Source organism: Homalodisca vitripennis, chromosome 8 (genome assembly GCF_021130785.1).
Source record: "Homalodisca vitripennis isolate AUS2020 chromosome 8, UT_GWSS_2.1, whole genome shotgun sequence".
NCBI classification, from domain to species: Eukaryota; Metazoa; Arthropoda; class Insecta; order Hemiptera; family Cicadellidae; genus Homalodisca; species Homalodisca vitripennis.
Genome location: NC_060214.1, coordinates 67,874,892 through 67,901,207, shown reverse-complemented (window position 1 = coordinate 67,901,207; position 26,316 = coordinate 67,874,892). Strand labels below are relative to the sequence as shown.

General features: G+C 31.9%; 1 protein-coding gene across 1 annotated transcript in view; it reads right to left on the bottom strand.

Moving 5' to 3' along the window:
- Positions 1-4,870, bottom strand: part of LOC124367674 (transcription factor E2F4-like) — a 29,215-nt gene extending 24,345 nt beyond the window's left edge. Inside the window, exon 1 of the mRNA XM_046824690.1 lies at positions 4,624-4,870. Within this exon, the coding sequence (XP_046680646.1) occupies positions 4,624-4,734 (111 nt within the window). The 5' untranslated portion in view covers positions 4,735-4,870. The remainder of the gene's footprint in view (positions 1-4,623) is intronic.
- Between the last annotated feature and the right edge of the window lie 21,446 nt (positions 4,871-26,316).

The following is a 26,316-nucleotide window of genomic DNA, read 5'->3' as shown; positions in this document are numbered from 1 at the left end:
ATGCAATTTCACCTCCTATCTTGTAACGGACAAGGCCTTTGCTAACCAAATTAACTTGGCAGGGAACAATCATGCACACCGGACACCGGATCTGTAAAGCAAAACAATTCAAACCAATACAATGCAATTATGTCAATGATTAAGAGTTTCACAGGAGAAATATTGCATAGGGGGCAGGTGTGATGTAGTCTGGTTTACCAGTGATGTTTTATTCACTTATTATGTCCTTTTCAAATAACTTTTATGTTCGTTTAATGTTATAGATTGTATTGAGGTTAGGTGTAAGAGAGGACTTAATAGTCCTAACTTCGCCTCCAATAAAACCAAGTTTCATTCCATTTAATTGACAACAATATGAATTGACAGTATATTTTGCTGGAAACAAACAGTTGCATTTCTCATACCCTACTCTGTGAGGGACAAAGGTGGTGTATATTATGAACATTTTTATGTAAAAATCTTAGATTATTTTTTATTTTAGTTACCTGGTTACTAACTTTTACAGTATGCCTACTACACAAATCTATCATTCAGGCCACTTTGCAGATTATTTTGTTAAAATTAGTTATTTCACTAAATAAACCATGATAATAGATCTAACTACATTGATAAAACAAAAATGAAGCCTACTAAGTAAACCATTTTTTTAAAGGGGCAGAGTATGATAAGCAGACACGGTTTTGTAAATTGATTAGTATAATCTGTCGATAGTTTACATAATATCCATATATAGAACACAAGACCATCAATCAATATACATGTATTATCATAAAAGCAATCATGTTTGAAATTAAAATTAATATACACAGTGACAATCTCATACATAATACAGGATCCATAACAATCAAACAATCACAACCGGAAATAGAAAAAGCTCATAAATAATAACTAACTAATTATAACAAGAACACTCGGTTGGGTGCTGAGCCATGAGGGAATTCACAGTAATGAAAAAGCAGATACCCAGATACCCTTGCCAAAAAAGGAACAACAGAGATCCTTATAGTAGGGCCAGAGCTGGGTTGCGGAGTAGCTTTCTCCAACAGGAAAGCTGGGGAAAAGAGGATTAGATCCATTAACTGGAGTAGGGCTTCAGGATTAAGACAATCAAAAATTGTTATCTCTCCTCATGCTAAAGGGTGGGCATCCCTTCTGATCAGACTAAGGAGGGTATAAGGAAGATTGTAGGGATGCTGACAGGACATGGTCCTCTTAGAAAACACCTTATGAAGGTGGGTATCAGCCAGACTGATGAACGCAGACTGCGGTGAAGCAGAAAAATCAGCAGAACACATACGGCTAAGTTGACCTACTATAACTACAGTTAGGAAAAACTTCCTAAGGGCATATCCTCTCAGCCCTAAGAAAAGTAGAGGACAGGAGCCCTCAAATCCGATCGGCTTTTGTAAAAGTCTCAGACTTTGAGGACATAAACATGTACCAGTGGCTAATTATGTCAGCCACATCCAGCAATTCATGTCAATCAATAACACCAATTACAAGTTTGAGAATAACTTACATAACTCATACTGTGTCCAACCTGCAGATTTGGAAAACATAGAGCCTCTTGAAGAGTTGCAGTAGTAAAATCAGCTGCAGTATAGTTAACGGCCACCATCACAATCAAATCAGGATACAATATTATAAATAAGAAATACATAAACTATCTATAACAAAAAGAAATCTAGTTGTAGTTATTTACAATCAGTTATTGTCAGCTCTTTTTAATGTATTGAATAGCAATATTGTTCTAAATTCATTCAAAATGAAATTATTTGTGTGGTCTTTGCGTAATGGCTGCAAGTAGAATAGCGATGTACATGTGTTATTTGTGTCACAAGTTGACAGACATGTTCAACAGTAACATTTATCAAAATGTAAAACTGTTTTGTTTGTTACATTTCATAAATACACACACCCTAGATAGTTGTAAATTCATCATTAAATTATCACTCTTTTTTATATAAAAATATTGAACTACACTGTAATTTGAAATACCTATAACATAATTAGGTTAGACATTTTGATTTACTTAGTTTATACAATCATGAATATCAATGATATGATTGTGGTGTAGGCTGCTTGTTTTACTGCAGCCATATTGGAAGCCTACCCTCAACCCCATCAACCTGATGAAACTCCTGGATTGACTCCAATTTGCTAATATGATGACAGGGGCAAGCATATTCTAACATCTGTCAAATAACAGAGCATTAGAGTTCTTAGCAAACCTAGATGTATACATTATTTACAAAGACTAATTGATCAGTTTGTAAGGATTACACTTTTAAAGCTTCTTGAACCTTCCTAGAGCATTCACGTGAGTATTAGTATCTGTGATACACTACAGAAAAAATTTAATTTGCTATTTAGTTAATGGTAAAAACGAGAATACGCCTAAACATAATCTGGAAGAATGAAATCATACACCATGCTTCCTACTTATTTGTTACAATCTGCAATGGGTAGGGTATGATAAGCGGACCCGGTTCTTTTATATCGAAATTGGCAAACGATATTACTTAATCATAACTATCGATATAACCAATCGATACTGACTAATTATTTTGAACAATTAACTTAATCTGTATTAACAGCTGTAAACACTTTAATATAATACATATAATCGTAGTATTATTATATATACAATTACGTGTGTATATATATATATATATATATATATATATAAGATAACAATAATAATTATTATTATACATAGACACGTAATAATATATAATTACGTGTCTATAATTATAAACAATTCAATAATTATGACATAAACCATATGAATTGTGGCTCATAATTATTTATGAGTTTTCCTGTTTGATCGATCTCGTTCTGGTTCATTTATTATTTATGTCATTTCTTATTTATTTGAGTTTTCCTATATTCCTATATACTCATATTTTAATTTAAAACATGATTGATTGTTATTTAGGACTATAGATACTTTTATATCAATTCACAGTCTAGGATTCGAGATGCGAATATTACGTATCAATTATTATATTCTTCGATATAAAAACCGGGTCTGCTTATCGTACCCTACCCTCTGTAGTTCCTGACTTTACAGGCTTTAAAATGAATAATAGGAGGAACATAACTTTTATTGTATGGACATAAACTACTAACAATACACTATTACTTGACTGGCTATTTCATGATAGGTAAACTGATTAATGGCAAGGGCAGAGTATAAGTGGACCCAGTTTTTATATCACTTATTACAATCATCGATATCAATGTATTTAAAATACTAAATCCAAGTCAAATGTTTCAAGTTAAACGAAATAGTTTAAACAATTATGTAATATCATATATAGTAGTAAAGGAACCAACCCATTAATCAACTGATCAAATTAAGACCGGTGGTCAGAAAAATGACATTTAAATAGTAAAGAAAACAGAACAACCAAACAAACGTCATGAAACCGAGAGAGATAAAGTAAATAATCTTTTAGTGTTATACTATTTTGTATATTTTTCTAAAATTAACTATGTTTTTTAATTAAAAAGAAGTTATTTATAGAAAAAAATGTGTTTAGAATATAAAAATACATGTACAGTTGGTGCAGATGATTTAGTTATTGTTCAAATTAATTACTACTGGTTGATTATATCAATAGGCATAATAATTTCGATATAAAAAATTGGGTCCGCGTATCACACTGGTAATAATATCCAATGGGGGTAGGGTACGATAAACGGACCCGGTTTTTTATATTGAAATTGGCAAACGATATTACTGAATCATAACCATCGATATAATCAATCGATACTGATTAATTATCTTTAATGATTAATTAAATAATCTATATCAATAGCTGTAAATACTTTCAAATAATACTCTTAATGTAATATTTCAATTTTATATAAGTAACATTTGATTATTAAAAATGACAGTCAATTTTAGAAAACGACATAGCTTTGGAAGATGATAAGACATGTTTTTCATGACTTCAACATGTTGGACTCGTGCGGAAAAACCAATTATGTGAAATTTGTGGGAAAGAAACGACTGTAACTGTGAGAGGAGCAAATATGGTCGTCTTAAGTTTTCCTACATTTGGTTATAATAATTTGTTTGATCACTGTAAATATTAGATTCATATCTTAATTTAAAACATATGATTGTTATTGAGAACTATAGATACTTTATATCGATTGATAGTCTAAGATTTGAGATGCGAATATTAGGTATCGATGATTACATTCTTCTATATAAAAAACCGGGTCCGCTTATTGTACCCTACCCCCCAATGGCAATAAAGATTATGAATTGATTAATGTTTGTTATTTACAAATTAGTTTCAACTAGGTTAGGGGAAATTTAAATTATTGATTAGGCTAATAGTATTTAATAATCTAGTTATTGATGGTTTTGAGTTATCTGTTATCAAAGTCTACCTACTGTACCAATGATCAAACCCTAATGAGTATTTTACTATTGATAAAAAAAAACTACCTCTAACAAACCACAGCCTCACACTGTAGAGGTTATGTTTTTATTTTTAAAAGATTAATTAGGCATTGGGTTTAAAGTAAAATAAAGAATACATTACATTACATTATTAAAACACTACCTTAGTTTGTTTACAACCACATAATCTAGTTTAAGCTTACCGATTTAAGATCAAGTAAACCATCAGGAGCTTTTTGTAATAGTGAGACGAACCGAGTTGTCAATAATCCAAGAGACTTTTCGAATCTAGAAAGATTTATGGGATCACTCATTACTAAGAATTTAAATTCCTTGACTAAAAAAAAACTATAACTATACAAATTTAATCTATAGAAATTATTACCCCTAACCGTTGAGATAACCCCTTAAAACACAACCCTAATTTTTGAAGATGGATACAAAAGGACAGACGAGTAGCCGGAAGTACCAAATAAAGCCTGTCCAAAGAGTACGTATAGGCAGTCTCAATTTTGAAAAGAATTATATGCCATGCACTATAATAAAACGACTCACAACATGAAACTAATATCATTACATATAATCATATTTCATTGATAAGTTGTTATAACAGCTTATAACATCATTCTCATAGCTATATAAGTGGTTATATTTTTAATCTGTCTCTTTTCAGAGACAATCCGGTAATGATTAAATTTTATTGGAAAATTTAGTAGCAAGTTCTAACATTGAGAAGAAAAACACGAGTTTTTAAAGAAACAATGAAAATAGATGTTTTATTTTGAAATAGACATAAAACAAATATCACGTCTAGCCATATAATATCAGCATCAAAGGAAAAATGTTCAATCACTCCTCAGTTTCTTTAGAACCAAGGACTTTAATTTTTAAGCTGTATGTGATGTGAATTATTGATGCAGATACACTTTACTTTGATACACTTTACTCGCTGTTTATGTATAGATTGTAAAAGTACTGTATGTTACATTTTGCTCCAGCACAATTAAAAGGCCTGTACAGTGTAATTCTGAGGTGTTCCATGACTGTCTTGTGTACCTTAATGGGATGTTTGTAATAATGTCTTCCTCTCTTTTCAAAATATTCACCAGCAACTACTTTATTTTTTATAACACTCGTCCTCTTTCGAGAGAGTTAGAGAAAGCTGAGAAAACATTTCCGACAGCAAACTGGTTAGCAATTATATTCAAACACAATTCTTGTCAAAAACTTTTTCATTCAAGCTTGGATTTGACAAATTTATCATGTGACTCTCAATTTAATGACAAACAACCGCGTAAGTTGTATCATAGCACTCTTTATTTTGAAACACAAAAAATGATATGCAACAAATGTTGTTCTAGTTTTAAAAATCCTGGTTAAAATTTGTTATTGCAACAACTGGTTACACAGTAAATTTCTTATCTGGATTGGGTTTACTTGAAGTTAAAGATAATATTTATTTTCCTGCACACTGGTATTCTTAGTCACACTTTTCTTTCCTAACTTTTGAGCTTCAATTTTGTATACCTTTTTATACGTGTAAACAAATTATTAAAATAAAACACTTTCTCCGCAGTTGTTTAAATTTCTTTTCCCTTCTATTATGAACATTTCAAAATAAACTTCAATCACTGTAAACAAACATACTTTTGACCGAACATAGCTATTCTCTGCGAGAAGGGCCTTCTGTTTTCCACATCAACCCAGGAAACCAGCTTTTAAAAAACAGCGCGATAAAAAATAAGGGATACTTAAAATATACTAAAAACAAAACAACATGGAAATTTAGAAAATGCGTTCGTCAATAAAAACCTTTATGCGGAGACTCTTAATGTTGTCACAGATTGTGAGATATATATTTAACTAGAGAGTTGACTTAGCATCCATATGGCACTGTACTTACATCACATAAAGCATTTTCCCACCCATATTGTTTTATATCATGTAATAAAGAGGAGATTTCAGAATAGCAACATACATAAAGAGTATTAAAAAAGGAGTATGTTATTATGTAGAGTAGCAATCAATTAAAATCTCAAAGTTGGGGTAAAATATCTTTCGACTTAAGAATGCTAGTGACATAGAATGTAAAGAAGTAAAATAGAACGCCACAGAATATACACATATGATAACAGAACCTTTCTAGTCGTAAGCTGAACGCAGGTCTTTCGCACCTATTCCTACTTCTTGCTGGAGTGCAAGGAATAGAAGAATGAATGAGAAATGTTCTTGTACGATATCTAGCAAGCAGAATTAAGAATCAGCTGTTTTTATGCTGGTAAGTTGGATTATGTTTATTATTATTAATTTGAGTTTCAATTCTTGTAGATAATTTCATAAGTCGTGAAGTTTTAGTTTAATTTATTAAGTTAATGTTTATTTGTTGCTACTTAATCAAATGAAGTTATCCTAACTAGTGAATTTAAAAGTGATTTTCATTCATATATACTTAAAATTATTCTCTCTTATTGTTTTAACTAATTGTGTTTGTAGTATAGTAAGGGTAAGGCATGTAAATTGCCGTTACATCAAGATAATCATACAATAAATATTACAAATCTATCATAATTGGTAAGATATAATAATAATAATAAAGTAATGTTTGGAATTTTGCTTGAATTTTGGGCAAATACATTTTATGTTAGGATAACCGTCTGATAACTGGATATGAATCTCCAGGTAACTTAGTGAAAAAATAGAATACAATTACAACCTCAGAAGATTTTATCTTATTTAAAAATTTTGAACATTAATTTTATTTCCTACAAAATTTTAAACATTTCTTAATACCAGTGTGACTAAAAGATTCTTGTAGACCTGTAGTTAAAGGTTATTAGGTTGCAGTATATTAAGTGGCCACCACCACTTAATCGAATCATCAATATTCATGATTGTTTAAACTACTGAAACAAAGAACACTTTAATACATAACATTATATGTTAGTAGACATAAAATACTGTGCTGGTGCAGGAAATTCCAATAGTGTTCTAGTGTTAAATCATTGGTCTAATTTTGCCATGTTATGCTGAATAATTTTTTTAACATAAAAAATGAAAAAGACTAGACTTGATGGTTGTTACATTATACCAAAATAATTTCTGTAAATTCAACAGTTATCCGCAACTTCTAGATTTAGAATGAATCTAGGTAAATATGGACAGATTTATTCTTTTAGTCTATTATTTAGACTAATCAAGAATAGGTGAGGGGTGGGGTACGATAAGCGGACACGGTTTTTTATATCGAAATTGGCAAACGATATTACTTAATCATAACTATCGATATAATCAATCGATACTGATTAATTATTTTGAACTATTAACGGGTAGGGTACGAAAAGCGGACCCGGTTTTTTATATCGAAGAATGTAACCATCGATACCTAATATTCGCATATCAAATCCTAGACTATCAATCGATTTAAAAGTATCTATAGTCCTCAATAATAATCATATGTTTAAAATTAAAATATGAATTTAATATTTACAGTGATCAAACAAATTATTATAACCAAAACTAGTAAAACTGAAGACGACCATATTTGCTCCTCTCACAGTTACAGTTGTTTCTTTCCCACAATATTCACATACTGGATTTTTCGTTACGAGTCCAACATGTTGAAGCCACGATAACATGTCTTAGGCCTATCATCTTTAAAAGCAGTGCCGTGTAGTTTTTTTAAATTGACTGCCATTTTTAATAATAAAATGTTACTTACGTAAAATTGAAAAATTACCCTACGTGTATTATTTGAAAGTGTTTATAGCTGTTGATATAGATTATTTGTTAATTGTTCAAAATAATTAATCAGTATCGATTGATTATATCGATGGTTATGATTAAGTAATATCGTTTGCCAATTTCGATATAAAACACCGGGTCCGCTTATAGTACCCTACCCCTATTAACTTAAATAACCATATCAACAGCTGTAAACGCTCTAAAATAATACACGTAGGATAATATTTCAATTTTACATAAGTAATTCTGGTTATTAAAAATGGCAGTCAATCTTAGAAAACTACATGCCGTTGCTTTTTCGTGGCTTCAACGTGTGTTGGATGTTGGACTCGTACCGAAAAAACCCTTTATGTGAAATTTGTGGGAAAGAAACAAGTGTAACTGTGAGAGGAGTAATATGGTCGTCTTCAGTTTTCCTAATTTTGGTTATAATAATTTGTTTGATCACTGTAAATATTAAATTCATATTTTAATTAAAAATATACGATTGTTATTGAGGACTATAGGTACTTTTATATCGATTGATAGTCTAGGATTTGAGATGCGAATATTAGGTATGACTATATTCTTCGATATAAAAAACCGGGTCCGCTTATCGTACCCTACCCTAGGTGAGTAAAACATAAGTATATTAGGGTACTTTGATATTACCCAGAGTCCACTATTTTTGGAAGAGTTTTTAACGGAGACCTATAAAAACTATAGGGTAGGGTACAATAAGCGGACCCGGTTTTTTATATCGAAATTGGCAAACGATATTACTTAATCATAACCATTGATATAATCAATCGATACTGATTAATTGTTTTGAACTATTAACTTAAATAACCATATCAACAGCTGTAAACACTCTAAAATAATACACGTAGGGTAATATTTCAATTTAACATAAGTAATTTTAATTATTAAAAATGGCAGTCAATTTTAGAAAACTACACGACATTGCTTTGAAAGATGATAAGACATAAATAAAATATATTGTTTTTGTGGCTTCAACATGTTGGACTCGTACCGAAAACCCCATTATGTGAAATTTGTGGGAAAGAAACAACTGTAACTGTGAGAGGAGCAAATATGGTCGTCTTCAATTTTCCTAATTTTTGTTATGAATATTAAATTCATATTTTAATTTAAAACATATGATTGTTATTGAGGACTATAGATACTTTTGGTACTTTGGGATTATACCGACCACACCAGTTGAGTAACAGAACTAACATTCCATCAATCAACAAGCATTTCCAGGTATTGTGATCGGTATTGTTGTCGCTGTTATCTTATCTGCTATTATCTTATCTTTCTCGAGAATCCCGATTACGACAGGCCGCGGCATCACATGATTATTTAGGTTTTTGCACGGTACATAATTGCCTTTCCATTACAATTCAATTTATATTTCTGATCAGCCCCTCTAGAATTTGATATTTTACTGATAGGTACTATCTCGAGGGATGTTTTTCTTTCGTTGACATCAGCGCGGGCTTCGGCAGGACCTTCGGCCAGAGGCACTCGCGTTTTTGGTGGCGGAGTGTGATCAAGAATAAAAACAAGTTTTGAGTGTTTTTTTTCAATAAAGAGTTTAGTTTTTGTTGAATTTTTGTGTTTGGAGAAATGTAGGGGTAAAACACGGAAGTACAACAAAGCGACGCACCAGCTGAACAGGCAGCGAGACTGCAATCACGTTATCTACTAGACCGCTCGACTTTGACCTCTGTCTGAGGATGGGGAGGGGTTTGCGATAAGACAATTCCCTTTTTATATTGACGAAATATTGTTTTACGCTAATCTAGTAATCAGTAGAAGCAAAATGTCAAATAACGATTCATGTCTGGGTGTGGTCGGTATAATCCCAAAGTACCATACTTTTATATCGATTGATAGTCTAGGATTTAAGATGCAAATATTAGGTATCGAAGACTACATTCTTCGATATAAAAAACCGGGTCCGCTTATCGTACCCTACCCAAACTACATTATTAAAAAGAACAGACTATTTGACTTGTTTTGAAAATCACATGTCGTTATGACGATCGGTTCTTGTTTCCGACTTCAGGTTTGGCCAAACAATGCAAAGTAGTAAATGTTGTTAAAATGGGTTCTTAGAACTTTAAACATAAAACACAAAAAAAAACTTAAATATAACTACTCTTATCCCAAATTGTGGATGGCCATCAACTTTAAAGCGTAAGAGTTGTTGAAAAGTGTAAGTATTAAAATCTTGTACTATTAATGTGTTTTAAAAAACTGCAATATTGTGTCTGTATCGGTAAATAATTGAATTAAAATGGTGCAGTGTTTACTGAATAATAATATACAGTAATATTACGGAAAGAGTGGTGAAATGTCATAATTTCTAGCCAATTCTAACTAAAATTTGCTGTAAGACAATACACACGGATAAGTTGCAATACATTATTCTGATTATTCTCTACCAATAAAAGTATCTCAATCAGTAGAAAGTTTCAAAATGTTTAGTATCCACATTGTAAAAATTAACAACATAATGCAATTATGAACATGCATTTTATAAAACATTAAGTATAAAAAGCCGATGGCCGAGCGGTCTGACGTTGAACTTAGAGTCTGAGTTAGAGACAGCGCAGATTCGAATCCTGTCTGTGACCATTACACTTTTTATCAGTACCATCGACCTTGTACTGTATCAACCCTTATTCTGTTTGATAAGATCCTCGCACAGGCCAGTGGCCCATGAGGATGGACAGAGTAAGGCTTTAAAGGTGATCAGCTTCTCCTTTTTATTAAAAAAAAATTATGTCTAGACAAACGACTACTTAAAAGCATCGAAATCTTGTTGTTGTTTCAAATCTTCGATCGACCATAGTCAATAATCAATATGAAACGAACAATTGATATGATTATTTTAATCTTTGTATGTTTAAAGATGATTATGTAATAGCTATTAGTTATTTTGGTATCAATTTACAATATCGTGACGATGGGAAGGTATGTTCATTTTTTCCCCTGTAAACTACAATTTTTCCTGAAAATAATAGTGAAAAAAAAATTCGTCGGCAACGAAAATCAAAGGAGTTACGATTTTTTGAAATTCTCTGAAAACTCTGTTTTTGACAGTACCTCTGGCAACACTATCCATATTTGACAGTTTGGTATTACTCAACGGCTCTATCAAATAAAGAAGGGACGCAATTTAGAACTATTTTGTTCCTCCGTGTCTATTCTTAACCACCTAGTTCAGTAGTGGTAATGGCACACCTTTGTATAGGATGTTCATTAAGGTAAGTGATAAGTTACTGAAATGATGCAGACTAGTACGTTAATCCTGTGAACGATGCCTGCCCGCTGCGCAGTGCTTGCTCTTTTAGAAAAAAAATTAACTCGAGCTTGCAAAAGTCGAATCCCAGATCATGTGATGCCCCTGATGCCCGTGCTCCTTAACGCAATAATGCCCGAAAGGCATCAATATAATACAATAATATTCTTTCCCCCCAGTTTATATGCACCTGTGATAATAATACTAGGCTATAAATGCCCAACCCATGAAAAAAAAGTCCATTTTCCATGGTCACGGTATTGTAAATAAATACCGTTATTTTAGTTGATTAATCCAATATACTGAGAATTGTTATAACGACACCCATAATAAAATTTTTGAAATTACATCAAGACGATAGAGTGTTTAAATATTTGGAAGTGTTGCAAGTATTATGCTAAACTTCATAGTCATAATAGTGTTGTACAAATTAACCATCTAAACTAAAAATACATATTTAGTTTGACGTTTCAAGATGATAGATCTCTCCTCAGTGAAATCTACCTTTTTTTTTATTAAACTGGCAGCGATATATATTCCTAAACCACATATATATTAAACAGATCGTACTCGTAATGTGGATATGTCATACCCGTACTACTCTTTTTTATATAGTAAATATAAAATCCAAATTATTTTTACTATTCGATAATATATTATAAAAGTAGTAGATAGGAATATAATTTGCCTTATAGATATAACTATTCCAATAAACACAACAAAAATTGTGTATTAATGTTTGTTAAGTTTTGACATTTTTAACGACCGGACATGACATTCGGAGATCAAATAAGCTGGGAAGTCCATACTTACTGATAAATAGGCTAATCCATATTACTTTGTTACTTTCCGTCTGTGTTAATTATTTTTTGTTTAGAAGAGGTTTGTGGGTTTACTCCTTCCAGGGGCGCACCAACGAGTGGGGGGACAAACAAAACTTAAGATGGTATTTTGTAACTTTATTTCCATATTATTCTTATTTTAATAACGTATACATACAACAATTTTTAATCTTATTTTCATAATGTGTATATACAAAAATTATTTACAAAATAAAAACTACTTCAAAATTCTGAATGTGAAAAACTTAAATTTGAGGTAGGTATAAAAGATAGTTAAAAAGTCATAACAACATGTCAAAAAGTTTAGTTTCCCTGACTATAGTAATTTTTTAAATAAATTTTAATAATATATCACAAATTTAACATTAGATTAAATGAGACAACAGACTTTTCTTAAATAAACTTTATATAAACTGAATTTGTTCCAGAAGATTTTAACTATAAAAGTATAAGCTTACCGGTGATCGGTGGTAGAGTGATTTTACTGCAAACTTTATACACTCTGATCCTCCACTTTGCCCTCCTTTTACATCCTGCCACGACCTAATACATCAAAAATTTCCTAGGGCCCCTATACTGGGGGTGTCTCCATACCCCCGAGGCAACGGTGTACCGGACACTTCCCAGAGAATATTTCTAGGTGCGCCACTGACTCTCTTATAAATACTTGTGCAAATGGTAATTACAAGATACCATCATATTGAGCTGTCAGATTTTATTTTGTCTTCACTTTACAAACTATTACAAAATCTGAAAATGTTATAAAAAATACACAAAATTTAACAGACATAGTTATTATGCGTCATTTTTAACATTTTTTATCGGGGGCAAAAGGTTAAGTACATTATACCTATCCGATTTTGTTAAAGATTTATATGTGGGTTTGTAACAATTGTACATCCTTATAGAAGGATAATATTGATTTACCTACTAAACTGAAAATCCTATGTTGGATTGTATCAACACGATAGTACATGGGGATTTACGATAGTGTACAGGACAACACGATAGCCCTTCATCAAAAAACTATTCCAGTAGACAAGGACAGTTATTTTTTTAATACGTACTGTGTAAGACACAGTTTTTTACCCATTAACTAAATTGAGAAAGGTCAGACAGCGTTTTGTATAAAGTTTAAATTAATAATTTCAGCATTTTCACAAAATACTTAAACTTGAACAAGTAAAGTTAACATTATACTTATAATTTCAGTATTATCCAAATTGCCATGTTTGCATAACCTTGGGCAATTTTGATTTTGGGAATCACATATTGAAACCATCATAGAACTGTGTCTTGTCTATATACAAACAAGGTAGGAGTACATCACACCAAGCATAATACGCTTCGCTGAGGTTATAGTCAAAATTTTAAATCTATAGCTCATTCCATTCTTGATATGACTTGCGGACAGGGAGACAGTAATACACGATACAACCCGTACACGGACATTGGCCACGGTACATTGGGAGTGCCGATGGCAGAGCGGTCTAAGTCGTTGGACTTTGGGTCTGAGTTAGAGATAACGCAGGTTCAAATCCTGTCTGTGACCATTGCACTTTTTATCAATACCATTGACCTTGTACTGTATCGATTCTCCCCCTTATTCTGCTTGATAAGATCCTCGCACAGGCCAGTGGCCCATGAGGGCGGACAAAATAAGGCTTAAATAAATTTTTTAGCAGCTTGAATGTGAGTTAAATCTTTGATTGTATTAGTTGTGTAACTAATACAATCAACTATCATAACTTCAGGAATTGAAACTTTTAAAATTATTTTTGAATGGAGGAAATCATGTTTTTATACTCATAATTTTAGAAAAAAACATATTTGTTAATAAAGTTATTATTTAAGAAATTAGTTATTTTAAAATAAAACACACGTCCATTACTTGTCTGAATGTATCTTTTACATACACCTTGTAAAAATCTTATCCTTATCTTCAACTATTTATTTTGTACCAAATTATAAGATAATATTACATTCTGGAAATGTCAAAATAGCCTCGTCGATTGATCAATTTTTATAATTTCTTTTTTCCTAATTTTCCTGCCTCTACATTTATAGATAGATAATTTATTAATTAGACGGATATACTATTTATTCTAAACTGACTAATTCCAATGCTTGCTTCATTTGACATTGAAAGACTTCACCTACCTCCTACCAGAGTGACTGGCACAACTGCAACATCCATTGACTGTGTGTGTACTAATCAGTATATTACAAATTTCAAAAATTGAGGTGATACAAACCGGAATTTCTGACCACAGGGCCCAAATATGTAGTTTCAAGTCCTCTAGGTCAAGCTCAACTCAACCAGGTCAAATCACACGGGTTTTCCATGAAGAAAACTTGCTACACTTGAAATACCTCCTATCAGAAAACCACTGGCTCGAGGTCCATAATGCTGAAAACTCTGAGGAAGCCTACAACAAATTCCTTACATCATTGACTGCTAATATAGAAGACAGCCTGTCCAAAAAAGAAAAAAAAGACCAAGAAGGAAGAAAAACACAAAAATCTACGAAAACAAAGACGCGCTTATGCTAAAGCAAGACTATTTGCAAGCCTTTTCAAGATATGAACAAACAGGGAGCTGAAGAAGACAAAGAAACCTGTGCAGCCACAAAGAAAATTTATGACCTTAAATTAAAATCACTGAGAAAGCAGATATCAAAGGAATACATTGATAAAGCACATAATAAATCAAAAGCAATCTGGAACATTATAAATAAAGAGCGGAAAAAAGCAAGGACAAGAAGACGGTCAAATTCAACTAAGAGTGGATGGAAAAGTACTAAGAAAGCCCCTTGAAATAGCAGAACAACTTAATGGATATTTCGTTAGTGCTGCTTGATGAGGCGCTGGAAAAAAAACAATATATCAAGAACCCCACTTACACATAACAACATCGCTGGGTGCAACATATACCTCTCTGAACTAACTCCTACCAACCCAGAAGAGCTACAAAGAATAATTGCCTCTTTTAAACCTAAATGGTCAGCAGGACTGGATGAAATTCCCTCCAAAATAATCAAAGTCTGCGCCTATGAATTGATTTCTCCATTAGCAAGTATAATTAATAAATCATTTAAAGAAGGACTATTCCCTGGCACTTTAAAATGCTCAAAGGTCTACCCCAAATACAAGAAAGGTGCTCCCACAGATCCCTCAAATTACAGACCAATATCATTGGTTTCAAATTTCTCTAAATTAATAGAGAAAGTGGTCCTTGCAAGATTATTAAAACACTTACAAGACAATAATCTGTTAACCGACAAGCAGCATGGATTTGTCAAAGGAAAATCTACCACAACTGCAATAACTAGTCTTATACAAAATGTAATTGATCTACTTGAAGATGGAAAGATAGTTACTGGACTTCAGCAAGGCCTTTGACTCCTTGGGACACGACCTCATTCTTTCAAAACTTGATGCACTTGGTATAAAAGGATCAGCTAAATCATGGTTCCAATCCTACTTAACTGGACGTAGCCAAGTGGTTGAGATAAAATACACAGCAAACAACATGGTTCAGTTTGTGAAAATCTAGTCCAAAGGAAATAACCCTGGGAGTGCCACAAGGCTCGGTTTTAGGACCAATCCTAATTTATTCTTTTTACCAACGACATGCCACAACAACTTGGTGACTTGAGCACATGTTTAATGTTTTGCAGATGATACCACACTGATAATTAAGTGGAGACACAACTGCCAACTTAAAAGAACGCTCTGCTCAGAGCCTTCATAAGGCCTATAAATATTGTAAAGACAATGACCTAGTCGCAAACACAACAAAAACAAAGCAGATCTGTTTTTGGAAGAGCAACGCTGAAACAGTGGGGACTCGAAAACATAGTTCTTGAAGATAAGGTGAAACTGCTTGGTATGACCATTGACAGAAAACTTACGTGGACCCCTCATGTAGATAACTTATGCAAAACACTGTCATCTGGCCTTTATGCTATGAGAAGACTTAAACAAGTTGCCGACATCAATACTGCAAGAACAGCATATTTTGGCCTATGTGAACCACACAAAGGTATGGACTAATTGTCTGGGGCGGAACCTCTCACGGCAACATGGAAAGAGTATTGATCTTAACAGAAACGAGCCATACGGATTCTTGCGGATCTACAACCATTGGAAACCTGCCGTAACTCTTTCAAAGATCTCAAGATCAAGACAGTAGTCAATCTATATATACAAGAGGCAATTATGTATGCTGACAAACATGAACCTCTACGTAATGACAAAATACATAACTACAATACCAGGCATGCATCCTTCTTCGTGACACCTCAACATAGACTCACCTTGTATGAAAGACAACCACTCTACATTGGCTGCAAGCTTCATAATCACCTTCCCGACAACATTAGAGGACTTAAAGGGCAGGACTTGAGGAGGGAGCTGAGCAGATGGCTTACAGACCGACCCTTCTACAGTCTAGCAGAGTTTTCTAAAACCCAATAAACTGATACGGACACTTCACTGTACTGTTATCCATATGACTTTAAAATTTATGTTGACATATTGTTTTTACTGTTACTTTTAGTAATTTATAACATATTGACGCCTTTGTATTTCTCTACGAAATTCCAAATAAAGAAAATGATTGATTGATTGATTGAATTGAGGTAATGTATTTTTCTTTTATGTTGTCAAAGAAAACAATAATTTTCGTTATTCTTTTACGTTATCGGAAAAAGAATGTAAATTTTAGAGTGTGTAGACTAGGGCACGTAGAACGCCCTTCTTGTCAAGCATTGAAGTTCATTCAATCCACTGTAATTTTCCATCTAACGGTGGAGTTAATGGTTGAGTTATTTTAAACGTATTAGTAAAACATTATATACATATATCTTCATTCAGATTGTAATTAAATAAGTGTGCTCAACACAAGCAAGACTCAGAGAGATTAGCCTTGTTGTAAAACCATTTGTTTGGTTATGATCGAGTAGAGAACCGAGATATCAAGTGCAGAGTGAAGGAAGAGAGAAACTAATTGAGGGGCTGGAAAGGTAAGGGGACTGCCTTTGGGTGGGGGAAGAGCGAGTGAGCTCCTGCTCGTGCATCCACGAGCAGCGCAGCAGGAAGCAGACTGGAGATCCGAAGGCGCGCTGTGTCTTTTTAAGAATAAATACAGATCCCATATGAATACGTTTTTTACAATGTAAAAAGTCAAAATTATACATATCATTCTCCCAGAGGGAGTAACATATTTTTAATTCCTAAATATTAAAAATGAATATTTTTCCGTAAAATGTTTAACATAGTGGAAAAATTAACTCATGTTTTTCAAAATAAAAAATATGTCATTTCCTCCGATCATATTTCAAATACTTACTGTAAAAATTTGAAATCCTTATCATCAGACGTTTTCAATTGGCCCTGATTATATAAAGACCCAAAATGTCTACTTCAAATGTCTATAATTTCTTTAGAAGTACCCAAAAAATTGGTTGTTCTTTTTTTGGCTTCAGAAAAGGTATCTTGAAGTATTGTGACTATTATATTGAAAAAAATTACTCAACCCAAAATCGATTGCACCACCTTAAACAAGCACAGACTTTTTCATAATAGCACTCACTAATACTGCTATTTGCTATTCTAACTTTCTACTCTTTAAACAACTGTATAAAGTGAGTAGGCTACATTTCTTACGTTTTTTATAAACTTTCTCCAAAACGAGATTTTAAATTAAAATTCTATAATGCCCAGGCATTTATGAGCATTGGGTATTTTACACCCAAGCCTGTTACTCAGAAACACAAATACGCAAAGTGACAATAAATGAATGAAAAAATGCTTTTATTGAAGAGGCAGAGTTTAGGACTGTCAAGCTCTGTGTACCTCTGAATCTGTGTAGCTCTGTGTATGAATGAGAGAATTACGTATAAGCTCTACACCATCATGGTGGCCTATCCCAGTAGTTAGTGGAAAACCTGTAACAAACAAAGTACAGGATGGTGTTGGATAGGGGTTACCTCAGGCCTATTGTTCTTTCTTATCTATTTTTCTAGGCCTTATTGCCATTGTGTGCATTGTAATTTTATTGGAAAAAAGTTGTTTTAATTTTCGCATGTTTGTAACAACATCATGAACAATAGTTTTTGGATTGTCGAACAACTAACACTCAAGCGTGGGTCTGTATTCAAATATACTTTTCACTTCTGTTACATTACATAATATGGTGATCATCGATAGTCATTTAAAACTCTTTTTCCAAGATTTGAATTTTGAATTTTTTGCCTTCCAAAAAACCTTGTGAAACACTTCTCTTCTATTGTGTGTTGGAAATTAATTATCCCAGATAAATAGATATATTTATATATATATATATATATATATAATATAATATATATTTATATAATAAATACTTAGGCTTGTATACAAAAAACACATATATACATATTATGTGTAACTTCAGAGCAGAATGACTGACATACCTGTGGGTTTAGTGTTTATGGAAAATTATCATACCATAACCCCTTTATAAATATGTTGGAACTATGTTTGAACATACAGGTATATTAATGTTTATATAAATCCTTGAGCTTTCTAGTAATCAGTGAGTTAGAATTTTAACACACCTCAGCGGTTGCCATGGCGAAAATCCACGAATTACGGTTTGAACTGCTTGACCATTCTAGCCCCAAGCAATTTTATTTTTGTTCCCTCATCTACAAAATTTCGCTCTGAGGACAAATATTTTCATCAAATGAAGAGGCAATCACCTTCGTGAAAAATTATTTTGCAGAGAAAAAATTCTGACTTCTATTTGGATGGATAACAGAGATGGGAGCATCACTGGGAAAAAGTGTGGAGACTGTGTTGAATTTTTTTTTATTTCATCAGAAAAATATATTGTATCTTTGTTTGGTCAGAAATTTTTCAGACCACCCTTGTATGTTCTATCTTAGCTTAATCTATAATTGGTCCCATCGGCTGTTTATTAACTAAGCGCAGACTTTAAAAAAGTAAATCCATCTTGTATTTGTCAGAAAATTGCTTTTTTTAATACAATTTTAGTATAATATATTTTTTTCCTTAAAATTGTGATTGCCTTAAAATTCCCTCTTAAAAAGTTTATATCCAGCTGTCAATTGGTGACATTTTTGTTGGACACTCATATAAAATGGCTACTGTCCAGCAGCTAAAGCCTAATGATTATGCAATGAGAAAGTATTTGCAGAGCTTATGATTGATCTTGTAATGTCTAATGAAAAAAATGAGAGTGACGAAGCACCTTGTTATCTAGATGGTTATGTTAATAAACAGAACTTTCATTATTGATCTTCTACAAATCGTGAATTGTCCTCTGCATGGTCCCAAGGTTACTGTGTCATGGTGGTGTAACAAAAATCTGTTTCATCTGGGCATATTTCTTTGAAGAGGGTGATTGTACAGTTACGGTCAATTCGCAACGTTATCTGGTGATACATAACTTCCTGATCCCTGAACTTCAGAGAAAAACCGTTTCAGTGCACACAAGGACATGGTTCCAGCAAGATGGGTTTACACACTGGACGAATTGAAAGTGGCCATAAGCCAAGAAGTCACAAACATTTCTCCTGCAATGTTAGAGAAGGGGTTCGACAGATTCACTGCAAGACTGGAAGATTGCATGGTCAAAGAAGGAAATTATTTAAAGGACGTCCTCTTCAGATCTTAAACTGATCAATTTAGTTGGTTTGATGTTATTTTCATTAACACCCTTTCTGTAACAAGCAATAAAACATCTTGTATCACTTTTGATTGTTATGTTAATGTTATTTTAATACCTTCAGCCTTTTTGCCACACCCCTGTACATCCATAAATTTTTTTAGTTTTTTATGTAACGGCAAAAACTCCTAAAATTACTGTTTTTTTTTTTTTTTACTGAATAGACACTTTGAAGGGCTAAATTCTCCCTATTGATCATACAGATTTATTAGTCTTCACCAAACTAATGATGGGATGCCTCCCTTAACAAGTAACAACCTAATGTAGCCATGTGGACACTCGGATAAGTTGAGTACTCGCATAGAGTACAGTTAACTTCTCTCATTATCTGGGCTGATACGGGTTGAGGGATTTCCCCCAAACATTTCTATTGCCTGAGATTGGCTAGGATCTTAAACATTTTTCTCTTAAAAAACATATATTATAATAGCTATAGAATTTACTTTATTCTTTAAAATATGCAAATATTTATGAAATTATGTGTCTTGTAATAATTTCAACTATGTACTCAGTACTTTATTTTTTTCCAGATAAGGATTGTGCATACCAGTATAAGTGCTGAATGATGTATAATGACTGAAAGTACAGATGAATCAACAAATTTAGAACAAAATATGGAATCACTTCAGCTGAACGAGGACATGATTGACAAAGATTTCAAGTTTGATGTCAAATCAGATGCTACTTCACCGTCCGTCTCTAGCTCAAATTCAAGACCTGCCTCAACAAATCGTAGATATAGCCTGCGACCAATTAAGCAGAAAGAAAGCACCAATGAGTTTAAGGCTTCTTCTACCAGAAAAAAACGCCTGTCTCATCCAGAAAATATGGCTCTTGAAACAATATTTGAAAACCCAGTTTGTAGAAATGGATCAATAAAACTTCTAGGAAAGAAATTAAAACGGTTTATATCATTCAACAATTTTGTTGCCAAAGCCAGACACCGTCAATTAAAAATAAAAAGACTTACGCCAAAAGTGAAGAAAGTAAAAGTGCGTACTAAAATAACCATAGAAGATGTTAGACAAAAACTGCAATCTCTAGAAGAAACAGATGATGAGAACAACAGTGAATGGATGGACATAACGGGATAAAAACTGTACTTTAAATCATTTTCTTAACTGCCTTAATTTATTTAAATGGTTTGGAAATATATTTTTAATGTGGTTAATTACAATAATGAGCCTGTTCCTTAGTTTTCAAATACATTTTGTAGGCAGGGAATCTTAATACATTCCTCTTTATCAAACATTTTAATATTAAAATTCTAGTTGTTATCTCAAAAGTGAAATGTTTCTTTATATCCATGTTATACTACGTTCACAGTTAGTTTCCTAAAGGGAATATGCTATATAAATCTTTTAACTTGAATTGTCATGGGTTATCTTTTTGGTATCAAAGAATCTGAAATGTGGATGGAATATATCTGAAATATTGTATCATTAAAATATTACATTTTGTTAATATAATTTGTGGTAATACAATAATATATGAATTATACAATTATTTCAAAACAAATTTAAAAATGAACAAAACTGAAGTGTGTTAGTTGTTAATTGAATGTTTTAAGTGTTTTTCATAATTAAAACACAAGTTTGTATTACTCAGTTAAGTAACCTGTCTAGTGAAAATTTAAAAGTATCAAATTACTTCATTAAATTAAAAATTGAAATGTTCTTGTTTTTTGTGAGAGCAATTTTTAATACTTGTTACATATTGAAGGGATATATGTATTATAAGTGTTAATTAAACATAGTATCCCTGAAATATTTGAGTTTTAATTTGTTACATGTTGTACAATCCATAATATAATAACAAATACAGTACAATAATAAACAAATGGAAGTAATTAAAATCAGGAAAAAAACTTTCAGTATACCTAGATTTAAATTAAGCTATAAAACTAAAAACAATTTTGAATTCATTCAGAAATGTTGAAAGATCGAAATTCAAACTCAATTAGACAAGTTTTTAAAGTCAGAAGATCATGAAGCATGAAGATCAGTGATATTGTATATTGGTCAATCTGGCGGAAATTTTAAAGCAAGATTTAGAAAACATTTTCAAGTGCTCAAAGTGTACAACCAGGCTGTTATGTAGCTACATTCAAAACAAACTGTTTGCGTTGTTTCAACACCAGACACCGAGATCACAAAAGAGGTCTGTTCGGTTTACCCAACAGCCGTCAGTGTACAGGTAATCCAGATGAAGAGGTATTCTCACTGTCTTGTCAGGTGCATAATTGAATGCGCTTCTGTCTCAAAGCACGGTGCAGCAACCTAGTTTTCTACACGTGTTGTAGGGTAAACACGGGTAGATTTCAGATGCTGCACCAAATGGTGAAATGGAGCTCAACACAATACTCGCAACCAGACTATGCTGGGCATTTAATTTATCATTAAATGATATCATGGACTTGTACAAGTTTACAGTTTTAAACAAAAGGTTAAAAACATGATGAAACAAAAACAGAGCACTGGACGATGATACACATGCCAAAGAAGAAATTTAAATAGTAATCATAAACTATATGAAAGATCCTAAAAATGTACTAAATATTACGCAGGTTAATAATTATAGAAATCAGCTTAAAGAAAAATCCATATAAATTATATGATGTAAACTACATATATTTTATCTATGCCTTAACTAGTTTTGTTATTATATTTTTAAGGTTATAATCTACTGTGATCATGGTTTAAATCCCATAACTTGTAAGTAATTAAAATTAAAATGTTTCAAGACTATTATTTTAATTAATATCATTTGTAATATATTCACTATATCCTGTTCAGTTAATGTACAACAACTTCATATATATTTGGAAAAGAAATACAATTAAAATATAAATATCTAAACCAATGTATTATTGGATTAAAATATGACTAAAGATTGTCCTTGAGCATTCTTTGTTTTAAATAATTGTTTTATGGTAGATAATTCAAAATGATACCACAACTTAAAAGAGCATAATTAATTTAATGCAGTATGTTCTGATGGTTGTAAAATTTATCATTTTAAGAGTAAGAAAATTTAAGTTTTTTTTTTGTGTGTGTGTGAAAACAAATCTTTTACAAATGTAGTATTGTGTAGAAAATAGCATAATGAAAGAACAAGTTAAGTTGTATCGATTCTTCATAGACTGCTGATTAAAGTTGATTATTTTAATTTAGTCAAAAGATTTTTAAAATTCTACTGTTGAAAATCACTAACATGCTTAAAACAAGTTAATTGTGTAAGACCTATACTTTTTAGTGAAACTGCCTTGTAAAAATCAACATAAATCTACTTAATATTATATTACGTATTATTTGCATCATTGTGTTAATGTTGTTTATACATATGGAACTATGTAGAGCTATGTTACATACATGTAACATAGCTACATCACAAATTTATATGTATTGTGAAGTTCTCAATACATGTAAATAATGCTAAGACTGCCATTCAAAAGAATGTAACTTTTTTTGTGTGTTAAACATATTATTCAACATTATTATTTGTTAATTTTGTATAACTTTTTAAAATAAAAAAAGTACATAAACAGTTTTGTTGTTTTATTTCCATCAAGGGCTTAAATAAAGGGGAAGTTTTAAGGGGATGATTCCAGATTATTTAAGCTTGTGGTTCTAATTATATGAATTACGTTGATGATATGTTGAATCTTTACTTATTAAGCAACAGCTAAATCATTGTCTTCTGTGAGTATGTACTCCAAAATCAATGCAAAAACTGATATCACAGAAAAAAGTTGGTAACTGAGCCAGTCAATACAATCTCATTAGTGTTTGCACTAAGTCTGTCAGTTATAGTACTAGGTCTGACCACGAGAACACATTTTAAACAGTTATTTTACAGATTCCGTCTTTATACTTGTATTTCTGTGGTTCAAACATATTATCTTTGTACTGTAACACATGTGAGATCTCAAACATTAACAATTTTCTTGAGAATAATTCACATATCTCCCTGTTTGGGTGGTATTCCATCAGGTCCCTATGAAATAATTAAATTTAAAAAATTGTACATTGATATATTGTATTATAATAAATTATAGCCTTCTTATTGCTAATATATACTGACACTAAATGTAATTCTGAAAAATGTAACATTCAACAGATTGAGTTTGGATAAATAACAGAGGAGGTAACAAAAAAGTCTGTTCTTATTTCATTACAATATTCAGATTTTGGATTCCGCTCCAATTCTTTACTACCCAGAAAGTAAGATCAGATTTATTACAAAAAAATAAATAACATATTTTTCAAATAACTGGTGGAAGACTAGTACAATCCACTTCTATAATGCATTTTTTTTTAAATTGGCTGTATACAAATTGAGTAAAAAGAGGACTCGGTATTTGTAGATTTCTTCAAAACTAATAGACTGGAATTTAGCCTAGTGCAATCCAAACCATGATAAAAAATAGATAGCCTGATTTTTATTAAATTTAGCGTGCAAGTCAAATTTAAGTCCTCTTCTTTAAATTGTTTTATTTTCAAAAGGTTTTTACCTAGATTTTTTTATAAAAAGTTAATTCTTTCGTTAAATCAGTTGCAGTGAGTTAAATTGTATATATTCACCATTCCAAATAATAATAATACTTTATTGTCATGGACATATATACATGTATTGACAATGTCAGAATTGTTGAACGTTACATTGTTCTTAATCATACTAGAGCAGTCAAAAAAAAAACTAGCCGTATAAAATAGTAACAATGCATGTAATGTAATGAATGTAACAATATTATTGTGGAACCTTAAAATTGATAATAATGAATTGATAAATAAATAAGTGTATAAATAGATAACCACATAAAAATTCAACAAGTTAACAAAAAAATAAAGACTTAGTAAGAACAGTGAACAAGAACAAAAATAAACTATTTAAAGAATCAACAAGTAAAAAGGTATTGATCAACGGACAATATATTACAGAGTTATGCCAGGGTGTTCTAGGAATTCCTCAGTTATAAAAAGGATTTGCTAACAGCCAGTCATTGAGTTTTTTAAGAAAAACCTTACAACTATACAATTTAACAAAATAACTTAACTTATTATAGACTTTTTTACACATGACGGAATGGCTATTTAACATTTTACACTTAAGCACTTTAATGCCAATTAAGCATTGTTGAAAACTAATATTATCTTTATTACGTGTATTGTATGGATGTAGGTCTTCATTAAGTATCATTTCTGGTAATTTTTTTAAGGAGTAAGCAGCAAGTTCAAAAATGTAAAGATTGACAACAGTATTAATTTTTAAACTAATGAATATAGGCTTGCAATGATCTAATGGGGCTGATCCATTAATTATTCTAATAACCTTCTTCTGCAATTTCAAAATCTCAAAAATCCTTGGAGAGTTACCCCATACAAGCAAACAGTATTTCATTATTGACTGAAAGAAAGCGAAATATGCCATCCTAATATAATCTGTGGTTACACAATGTTTCAAACATCTCAATAGAAATACAACTCTAGACAGTCTAGTTTTAATGTGGTCTACATGTGTTCCCCAGGACAACTGGTGATCAATAAAAATACCAAGAAACTTAACATTATTAACAGTGTCCAACTCTACAAGTTCTTGATTGTATGGCCTTAAGCTAAATATTACATTTTCAGTTTTACTTTTATTTAAGAGATAACCATTGGCTCGAAACCACACCCCTGCCTCTTCTAAAGAGCTCCTCACCAAATCATTCAGCTCTACAGTATCATTTGAAACATTCAAGAAAGTTGTGTCATCAGCATAAAGGAAAGTTCTACTAATAACATTTACAGGCAAATCATTAATACTTATTAAAAATAACAAAGGTCCCAAAACCGAGCCCTGCGGCACTCCATATTTTAGGACAACTTCTTGAGACCATTCTCCATCGATAAAAACCACCTGCCTTCTATTTTCTAGATAGGACTTGAAAAGCTTCAATGAGCTACCCCGAAAACCATAAAAATTAAAATTTTCTAATAGGTCCGAGTGATCAACACAGTCGAAAGCCTTGCTCAGGTCACAAAACGTTACCTGAACAAAGGCCCTCCCTGCACTCAAAGGCCTGCAAAATTTCAAAAACCAAACTATCTATGGCATCAAACGTGGCTTTACCCCTCCTAAAACCAAACTGAAATTCGGACAAAATGTTTTTTTGTTTTTTTTCTTCCAAAAAAGTAAGAACTTGTTCATAATACACATTATATAGTGTTTTAAAAATACTTTTACTAACTTTGAGAACAGGTTCCCTACACCAAAATAAGAAACAGTCATACAAAAACATATCTGA